The sequence below is a fragment of the Benincasa hispida genome, chromosome 10 (genome assembly GCF_027475165.1).
Source record: "Benincasa hispida cultivar pf3 chromosome 10, pf3_genome.v1.1, whole genome shotgun sequence".
Classification (NCBI taxonomy): Eukaryota; Viridiplantae; Streptophyta; class Magnoliopsida; order Cucurbitales; family Cucurbitaceae; genus Benincasa; species Benincasa hispida.
Window position 1 is genome coordinate 3,161,028 of NC_143487.1, and position 11,060 is coordinate 3,172,087.

The 11,060-nt window shown below is 28.1% G+C and overlaps 1 protein-coding gene across 1 annotated transcript; it reads left to right on the forward strand.

Annotated features, from left to right (window-relative positions):
• The first annotated feature begins 3,200 nt into the window (after positions 1 to 3,200).
• Positions 3,201 to 4,662, forward strand: LOC120087755 (F-box family protein). The gene has a single exon (XM_039044642.2). It carries the CDS (start codon positions 3,484 to 3,486, stop codon positions 4,528 to 4,530), a length of 1,047 nt encoding a protein of 348 aa, XP_038900570.1. The 5' UTR covers positions 3,201 to 3,483; the 3' UTR covers positions 4,531 to 4,662.
• Positions 4,663 to 11,060: the final 6,398 nt, after the last annotated feature.

Genomic DNA, 11,060 nt, shown 5'->3' on the forward strand with positions numbered 1-11,060 from the left:
ATGCAAATGCATTTTTTGAATTTCACTGGGTGTTCACCTTGACTACATTTGTTGAGATTGTCCACTTCTTTGTTAGACTACCGAAGATTTTCCGACATGGCTAAGTCTATATTGACAAAATTGTAAATGTGTCAAGTTTACGAAAATATTGATTGAAGTGTCAATAAAATGTATAGTTTTGAAAAAATATATATAAAATAATAATAATAATATATATTCAGATCAATAAAAAAAAATCTTACACTTTCTATAAAATATTAAGTGTTTATATTATAAAATATCAACCGTTGTAAAACGAGGAAAGAAAGGAAATTCACGACTTGTCACCATTGGATAAGAATTTGGTTGCTTTACACCTACTGTGTCGCCACGAGAAGACATTTTAAATATTTTGTGACAGATTTTTTAATACGGTACCAAGAACAACTGTAATATTATGTCATCATATTAATTAAATAAAAATAAAGAAGATATAGAAAATTAAATTTAATAGATTTTATACTATTGTGGTCTCATATACCTTTTAGTATTTGTTTCGATATGAATTTGGATCATGAATCGCCTATTTTAGTCCATATACACACACTTTTAGTTTTGATTCATTATACTATTTCAGGCAGTTTGAAAAAAAAAAAAAAAAACTATTATTTTAGTCCATTTTTAATCTCAATTTTTTAATCACGAATTGGGATATTAATACTTTTTTTAAAAAGAAAATACTGTTATAACTATATAATTAGGGTCTAGGTTATTTATAAATTTTAAATTTAAACCTCATCATTTATTAGTTAAAATGAACATTTTTCAAAGTATAATGACTAAGATAAACGTTTTAAAAGTATAAAAATAAAAATGAAAAAATAATAAATAAAAAACCGCATAGACCAAATCAAACAATTAAAAGTACAAACTAAATGAACATACATGCTACACAAGTATTTAAAGCAGTTAAAAAAAAATAAATATGTCAAATTACAAAAGATATTCCTAAATTTTGTTGTATTAAATCTTGTTCTTTTAAATTTGTATCGTTATTTTTTATCTTTTATGAACATTTCAAATTACTGTAGTAGTAGAAGTTTGTTAGTATATGACATTGAATGAAAATTGATACTTGAAACATTGTAATAATGAATTGGAATAATGTGACAGTATTTGATTCATAATTTATATAGGACGATTGAACTACTAATCTTGTAATTACCAATACAATAAGATACCAATTAAACTATACTCAATTTTGATAACTTATATTGAGCTCACCATCACACCGTTTCAAATTCAATTTTCATCCGACATTCAATTGAATTTCTACCCTAACTAATTTTTTAAGAAATAATATAGTTTAAAAAAAGAAGGAGAGAGAGGAAAAAAAAAAAGTGTGAACAGTGAAGAGTAAAAGACACCCAAAGCTGACTGAGTAGGCAAATTAAAATGGGTGTGACAAGTGACAAGTGGACACTGGACAGCGTAACGGAAATCAACGAAAAGACAATTTGACCAAACTCCACCTCTTCCGGCGGCTGCTTCCACTACCTTCCTCATTCTATATGTACATTTTTTTTAAAAAAAATGCCATTTTTATCCTTTTTAACTATTAAATTTGTTTAATTTTAATATTTTTATTTTTATTTTTTGAACTTTAGTTTTCGTAATTTTAATAAATTTTTAATTTAATAAAAAAATTCTAAAAAAAAATCAATTTAAGATTTATTGGAATTACAAGATTAAAATTGGACAATTAGAATTTACATACATTACAATTAAACAAATTTCAAAATAGTTCTAATAACCATTTTTCTGACCTAAATTTTAGATTCAATTTTTTTTTTAAAGAATTTTTTAAATTCAACTTTACAAAGTGATGCAGCTTAAGGTAACATGAGTTTCACTTTATAATTAAAACATCACCATTAACAAAAAAATGTAGTTTTGAATTCTTCTATCAATGTGTAATGTAAGAAAAAAATCTGATTCGACTGACATATAACTTATTCTTTTTAAGGAAAACATTCAATCCTCCACCTTAAGTGAAGTAAATAAATTATATATATATTTGATTAGGTGATAGGTTATGGAAAATGCATTTTTTCATTACTATCATATGATATTAAATTTATCTTCACTCATTAGTTTAAATTTTTGGATCAATCAGTGATTTAAGATCCTCATCTTTGTTCTCTATTTTTCGTCTCATTTATTTTTATTATTGTTATTATTATATATAAAGATATTATTGTGTTTGAATCACTTTAAACTCTTATATTTTGATAAGAATATTATAACAATAATTTGATATGCTCGAATAATTTTAAACTTTTATACATGGATAGTTAAATAATTTAATATGGATTTTTGTTTTATTTCATCTAATAAGTTTAAGAAATTTTCACGAGGAAGTAACCATTTCAATGAGATTCATAATGGAGAAGTAACTATATTATTGATTTTTTATTTTTAAAACTATTTTGATGATTTTTCCTCAAAAAAAACTAAACCAGACATAATTCTCTACAAGCGACTCGACTACCACAAATTTCTTGTGGGAAATTTTAGTCCTAATCCCCACAAAATTAAACATGGAATCTCATAGATAAAATGAGTCACGAAAAAGTCATCTTCATCGTTGTCTTGTTCGATGAACGTCTCTAATCTCAAATTTGATATTTATGTCATCAACATGATTTCTTATGTCATTGTTGTTAAAAATTGAATAGTGATTCAATGATTTAAAAAATGATGTAGGGTTAGCATTGAATTAATAATAATATCATGGAATTGAATTAGTTTATAAATATAGGAACCTAGGTAAAACATTTTAAAGTTTGAATTATTACTATCTTTAGCCAGACATAGGGTGTTTGACAACTAATTGTATATGATATAAATTGCAATAAAATAGTGAAATCAATCATTTTTAATTACATTACAACCCTCAACTCAGAAAGGAAGTAGGAACTTGTACTTTATTACTAGATTTGACCGGTTAACTAACTAATTAAGTCTTCATTGCATATGTCTATTTATTTGTAATTCTCTAAAATCATCTTCAAACCATATAATTTCACATAAATTTAATCTATGGTAATAAAATATGTAATTTATAATTTAATTTCAAAATGGGGACAAAAATTTATAGCTTGAAATTCATGCAATAAAGAGCTAAGATATTTTGAAGAGATAAGAATGGATATGGATTCCAAAAAGTGGAATAGAGAGAGACCTTTAAAAAATTCAAATCATAAATTATAAATATCTCAAAGGGAATCCCCTGAAGAAAGACGGTCTTGGTTTCCTTCTTTTCTTTTTCTTTTTTTTTTTTTTCCCAAAATGATCCAAAAGTTTTGGGAAATAGCAATTCAACCCCAAAGTTGACTATTACTTTGGGAAATAGTCCTATAAAAGCTCTCAAATTCTTCTCCGTTCCTTTATCCCCAAAACTTCATTCAACAAAGCAAGCCTCAATCGAAAAATCAAAATATCATGCCTCCTCTTTCTTTTCCCTTTCACCACCGTCCCTCCGCCGCAGACGACGACGGTGACGCCATTGCCGCCCTCCACTCCGACATCCTTCAAACTCATATCCTTACCCGCCTCGACGGCCCGGCTCTGACTTCCGCCGCCTCCGCCTCTTCCCGCTTCCGCCGTCTCTCCAGCGAGGACCAACTCTGGCGCCGCGTTTGCTCCGCCTCCTGGCCGTCAATCACTCATCCGAAAGTCCGGCAGGCCATCTCCGCGTTTCCTTCCGAACACCAATCCTTCTTCTCCGACGTATTTCCAGTGCTCGATTGCCGGTCTCTCCGTTGTGACCTCGATTGTTCCTCTTCCTCCTCGACTTCCGAATCGATCTCCGCCGTGGACATTCATTACAAGGACAAACTCCTCTTCTCAAAAGTCCATTCAATCGGAACGGAAACGAATTGGTTCCTGTGTTCCCCTTTCCGAGTAGACCTAATCGATCCAAAGGATTCGATTCCATCGGCGATTAGACGAAGCGAGAAATACGAAGATTGGTTAGGGCATTTAGAAGAAAATCTAAGGGTGAGTTGGATTGTAATCGATCCGAATAAGAATCGAGCGGCGAACATCTCGAGTAGGGAGGCAGTGAAAGTGGGACGGCATTGGTTGTCGGGAGACATACAAGTGCAATACACAACGGTGATGGGAGGCGATAGGAAGGCGGGGTGGGCGATGGAGATGGTGCAGTGTGCGGTGGTGGTGAGTTGCGGGGAGAAGGAGGAAGGGATGGAGATGAATGTAAGGGAGGTGAGTATGCAGATGTTGGATATGGAAGGGAAGCATCTGAATGGGAAAGAGAGTTTGGGGATTTTGGGGGAAGCCATGGAAAGAGGGAAGAGAATTAGGGCAAAGAAAGGGGAAGGGAAACTGAAATATGAAGAGTACGAAGAATTGAAGAGGAAGAGGAAAGCCAGGAAAGAAAGGATTGAGAATGGTTTGGATATGCTCTGTATTTTTACTGGAATCTCCATTCTTTTTTCTTTCTGCTTCTTCATCTTCCTCTCCACATAGATACCTATATTAAATTAACATCACAAAAATATACCCTTCTTTATTCTTTTTTTCTTTCTTTTTCATTTTTATACCTTAATGTGTACATATTTCATGAAACAGATGAAATTATTGGAAATTTAGTTTATATCATCTCTTTTTCTTTTCCCTTCTTTTTTTTATTATTCTTTACCTTATTCGTTTCGGTCAAGGTTTTTCTTTCTTTTTCTTTTAAATAAAAAAAAAAAAGTCAAATTATTTGTGGTGATAGAAAAAAAAAACACAAATAAATACTAATAAATTTCTATCAACGTATGTCAATAATAGACTTCTATCAATTTCTATCCTTGTAGATACTGATCGACTTCTATCTATTTCTATCTAAGAAAATTAAAATTTTGTTATTTTATATAAATAGTTTTCTTTGTTTTTGTATTTGTTCGAAAATCTCCATTTGTTTAAAAAAAATTATCTAGTTTTATATAAACCTAAAGTTGAATTTTTTGTTGTAAGATACAATTTATGTTTAATTTTTTTTATCTTTTAGTTCTAGGTTCGAATTTTTGGAATTTGAGAGTTTTTAGTTGAGAGGCTATATTTAAATTATTCGAAGTACATGGATATGGTCAGAGTATTCTTAATAAAGATATATTTTCTTTATGAAAGAAAAAAAAAGAGAAGTTTTTAGGATGCAACAAGTATTGGTATTTTGGAAATACTTATAAAATACTTATTTATTATTGTTATTTTTTTTTTATGAGGTTCAAGATTCAATAGTTTTGAAACCTTTTACTATAAAGGTGTAAATATTTCTATATATAAAAATTTTCGTGCTTTTTTCTCTACTTAAAAATTCACCTAATTTATTATATTTGGCATGTAATATTCAAACTCCATTACAATAACATAAATCATAATATATTCGAGCAATTTGACATTCATATATATATATATATATAGCTTGCGTTGAACCACAACTCCTCACTCTGTCACTTCCAAATAAAGCAAAGCAAATTGACAACATTTAATAATGACAGTGATATTATTAAAATATCATACAAAACTATAATAATTTAGAAATTAGAGAAAGAAAAAAAAATTGGAATCAGTTTTAAATTATGGGAATTACAAAATGCATGATTAGTTAACCCTTTTTAAAGTACTTATTTATTTCACCTGTGAATTTTTAAAAGTATCTAATATATCAAATTTTCAAAGTAAAAAGTATCTAATAAATATTTAAAAAATTCAAAAACCAATTGCTCCATGGTCCTGGTTGGTATCCATTTCATTTTTTGTTTTTGATTTCGAAAATTAAAAAGCTATTTTTTAAATTTTCAAAAGTTTGGCTTGATATTTTAAATCATTGGTAAAAAGTAGATAACAAATGAATAAATTTAGAGATATAAGTAGTGTTTATAAGCTTAAATTTCAAAAACAAAAAACTTAAAATCAAATGATTATCAAACAGAGTCTAAACTTTTAAAATCTTTGAATTGTTTAAAATTTAATAGTTCAATTGAAAATTTAAGTATTTGAATATAAAATCACTATAAATCTTTCAAGACTCAAATTTGTAATTTAAGATGTTTTTATTTTCCTTGTATATACAGAGGATGCGTTTTTTCAAAAAGATTTAATCAGAAGCTAGAAAAAGAAATAATAAAAAATATAAATGTATGTACTTTGTTATGAATGAAGCCATAGAAATTTGAATCTAAAATAAATAATTTCAAATGAGATTATATAATGCAATACATCCAATGACTATGGAATAGGAACCATTCAAATATGTATACGATAAGGATGAGGAAAGAGGCGTCCATTTTCCTCTTCCCCTATTTTCATTCATTGGACTTAGAAGAATTTTATTGAATTTTCTGTTTTTCTGTGTTCATATTAATAATTTTGTTTATAAATTGTGTCATTAAATATGAATATTGGAAGTCGGTGCCTATTAACATCAATACTTACAAGTGGGCTTCGGCCCACGTACCTTTATTAATCAGCGTTCTATAGTAAACCATAGGCCGTAATTTAATTAGAATCACTAATATTTTATTCCAAACAAATATCATTATCAGTCAAAAATTTATAGGATTAAAAATCTAGAGTTTCAATATTGAATTAGGTGGTAAAGCGATTTTATAAAAGATATCTCAAAAAATCATTTTACATTTTGGCCATTCACTATTTTGGCACATTGTTTATCGATATTTTACTCTACTTTCATCTTGTTCGACTCATGTTAGATGTAATTTCATCTTTAAAATGTTAATATAATCTTAACAGTATGGATTAAAATAAATATTTTTAAAAATCAAGAACTAAAACAAATATTTTTTAAAATTTAAGGACTAAAGCATGATAGGATTTAAATTAAATTTGTATTTATGAAGTACGAGTGTCTTTCTCCGTGGGACCGTCACAAATTGAAGGAATAGTCATTGTTTTTCAATGTTTGTTCATAGTATGTGACTATGTGATAAGATTGGAATCATTATTTGATTTTAACTCCGAAAAATATTATGATATTATTGAATAATGGATATGGCTAAACAACGTGGCTAAGTCTAATCAAAGATTTTTAAAAAAAAAATATCAAACATGCATCCAAGTAATCATTTTTTTATAGTACACAATGGGCAAGAATGAAGAATCGAATTGTCGATATTAGATAAAATATCAATTTTATCAATTGAGATATGTCTAAATTGGTATATCAAAGTAATCAATAGACAAACATCGTTACATTTTCTATTTTATTTTAATGGAACAAATTTTTAAGTCAAAAGGTAAAATTGAAATTTTCAAAATTAAGTACAACATAATTGAAACTTGTCCGAAAGATTAAAAAGCTTTTAATCCTCAAACTTTCATATAGTAATGATCTAATATTTGAACTTTAGATGGTAATGATTTAATTCTTATACTCTCAATTTAATTTTAGTATTTAGTAATGTAGTTCGTACATTTTCAAATTTGTAATAATTTAATCCTCGTTGTAAGAAAAAAACAATTTAACCTCGTAAGAAAAAGCTTATTGATCTTGCTATGCAAGAAAACTCATTGAATCTTAACACAAATTTTCACGATAAGAATTAAAGTCTTGTTTGAAAATAAAAAATTACTTCTAAAATATTATTCTTGTTTTGTTATCTATTTTTTAGGTGTCTTCAAAACCAACGCCAAAATTTGGAAATAACTTATTTTTATATATATAATTTGATTAATAATTTAAATGGTCGGTTAAGAAAAATAAAAACCATGATAAAAAAAGTGGTAAGAAAAAAAAAATCAAATGATTACCAAATGAAAAAAAAAATTATTAAAAATTTTAAAGTATAAAAACTACATTCTTCTTAGGGCTAACAAGAGAAATAGAAAATTCTAAGGTTTCATTTGGAAAATTGACAAAAAGGTTTCAAAATTATAAAAGTAACAAAACGAATTTATATAGTAGAAAATACTAATTAGTAAATGACAAAACCACCATAAAACAACAAAATTAAGTATAAACGATAATGTAAAGATATAGTTCTTAAAAAAAAACTCAAATATCACAGATACACTCTACCTAAACATTCTAGAACCACAAATACACAATATCTAAACATTTCAGAAGCAAGCAAAAATTAAAAATCATTAAATATGGTCCTTAACGCTTCCAGGTGCCTATAGAATGTGTGTATGCGAGGGAAGATCACAACTAGGTGGTGGGGGTTATTAGAAACTTATGGATGTCTACAACGACGAACTTCCTCCGAGATGAAAAAGAGCAAAGTTGATTGTACCAGTAAAGTTGTTATTGGCAAGTGAGTATTTGAAAGAATTGCAACTTCAGGATGATGTGACTATTAGAAATATGATTGCGTTTGACATCAAACCAGTTGTAGGGAGTTTCATCGTCTTCATTCCATGTGACCACTTTGATTATAAGATCTTACAAGTCAACTTTAAACACTATCAATCTCAGAACGTCATTGTTGAAAACGATGTTCAAAGTAGAAACAAAAGCATGAAACATGTGTGCGAGCAAAAAAAGTTAGCGACCTGGCGAGGGTGGTTGTCAAAAGCTAGCCAAGACGATGGAATTCAAGGAAGGGTTGCTGAACCAACAATTGTATTGAGAAAGAGAAAAGGAGATTTTTGGGGCCGCTAAGTGAAGAAGATGAAGAAAATGAGATTTAGAGTTTCTTTTCGTTATCTACTACTGCTACTATTAATAATAATAAACTGAACGAAAAAAATATATTTATATATACATGCACATGTTTCAAACATTTAAAGTATAATCCCCACATATATATATTTATTTTTAAGCACAACAAATCATTTTACATGTTTTTACATGAAAATTTGAAAACATTGAAAATATGGGGAAAAAAATATCAAATTAATTTGATAACAATATGTATAAAATAATGAAAAGAATATTTAGATATAATTGAATTTGAAACAAACATCTAAACAAATCGAAAACTAGTTAGATAAAATCAAATTCGATAATAAAAGATAAATTTAAATATAAATTAGAGAGAAAAATCAAGAAGTTTTTGTTTATTGTGATGGATTCGATAAGTAAATAGATACAATCTAATTTGATAATAAATTATAAATTCGAATATAATTCAATGAAGAAAAATCAAGAAGATAACTTGCTTATTTACAATTACACTGTATTCAAAATTTCATTTTCATTTTAACTTCAATATTTACACTGTATTTATAACTTCATCAACCATAAAACATAGGAAGAAGTCAAACTCGTTGTAAAGACATAACAAAATGGGCAAGATTACAAAAGTGAATACTTATTTGTTTATCAAAAAGACAAATTAATTGTATAATAACATAATAAGATGATTACGAATAAAAGATGATTAAAAAATGCAAAAATGATAACATTTAAATGAAATATACAGTTTGTTATATGATAATATGTATAAAATATTGAGTAAAATCTTAATTAGGATAAAAAAATTTAATATGAATTTAAAATAATAAAACAATATAAAATCTATAGATATATTATAAATTAAAATCAAAATTGTGATAAACAAATTAAAGATTTGACTAATTCTGAATATTTTTCGAGAAGTGGTTAAATCAAATCAAAACATAGATGAAACCGCTAATTCAAATTTTAAAATGGGAAAAGAATTCGGTACCTTTATCTCTGGAATCCATTAGGTTGAAGTCTGATAACCAACGATTCCATTTACATTGTATTTATTAAAAATTGATACACAATCTCGTAATAGACGATTCCATTTATACTGTATTTCTATTGAGAATTTACACAGTACTCGAAAAAACTGTTAGTCGTCCATACCAGGAATTAGAAAAATATACATCATGTGCACGGCACGTTTTTGTCAAAAATCTTATTATTTTTATTTTTTTTTAAATAAAAATAAGAAGACACTCCTGATTTTTCTATGTCCTCCAATTTCCTTCTTATTACCAAAAAAGAGAGTCTAATAATCACAAATCGTAGTTTAGCGAATTGTTATCCGAAGACGATCGCCCTGGCTTTTGCTTCTGTAGCCCGTTGCTCTATTGGGCTAGCCCAAATCAAATGTTTGGGCCTGGACAGAGGTAGCCCATATGAAAGATTTGAGCAGATCCCCCTATGCTAACTCTCTTTACCGATGTTCTTCAGAAAAATAAAACAAAAATAAACAAAAATCTCTTTAGCAATTTCATTAAAATTTAACTGCAAAGGAAAACATATGAACATACTTCATCCTTAATCACAATTAACGAAAATCAAATCAACCATATTCTTTTTCTTTCTGTGCAAAACATGAGTGAGTATGAATGAATTCCAGGAACAACGTGATCAAATATATATTTAAATTGCAATCCGAAACATTTCACAATGTGTCACGTGTTATTTTTGTTTGATGAAAAAATAAGAAAAACAAACCAACTACAAATTTGTACCACATGACACAATTATATGAAACTACTCAAAATAGGAGTAGAAAATAGAGAAGACCACTACTCCTTCCAAGCCTGAGTTTCAAATGATTGCGCTAACACATTACTATTCTAAACCTGACCTCGATGAATAAATAAGTCTGAGAAATATCCAGACTAATATTATTCAGTTAGTTGACCACTTTCAAGTAGTCAGATTTGTTGAGAATTCCACATTGAAAAAACGAAGGGGACTCACACTCTTTATAAGATAGATGAGTTACTACTCTCATTGTCAATTGGTTTTGAGATGGAATCCCATACTCTCTAACATGGTATCATAGACCATAAAGCTCAAACGAGTAATGTCGGTCCAATAAAAAGAAATGGTAAGAATTGTGAAAATTGTGTCCATCCAATACAATAATTTTGATGTTTTATCATGTAATTTGCTATATGGTATGGTTATTTGAGAAAGAAAAATGACGTGTCTTTCTTCTTTTTCCTTTTTAATGGATGAAAAATGGCATCTTATCATTAAGGAAAAAATAACATGTCACATTTCCCATTCAGATACGTCTCTTCGTTTCCTTTTGATAATTTTTTGGAAAAAGAGAGGGAAAAAA

What these genes read in the sequence shown, in the direction of transcription:
- LOC120087755 (XM_039044642.2), top strand. Translation starts at nt 3,484, where the DNA reads ATGCCTCCTCTTTCTTTTCCCTTTCACCACCGTCCCTCCGCCGCAGAC.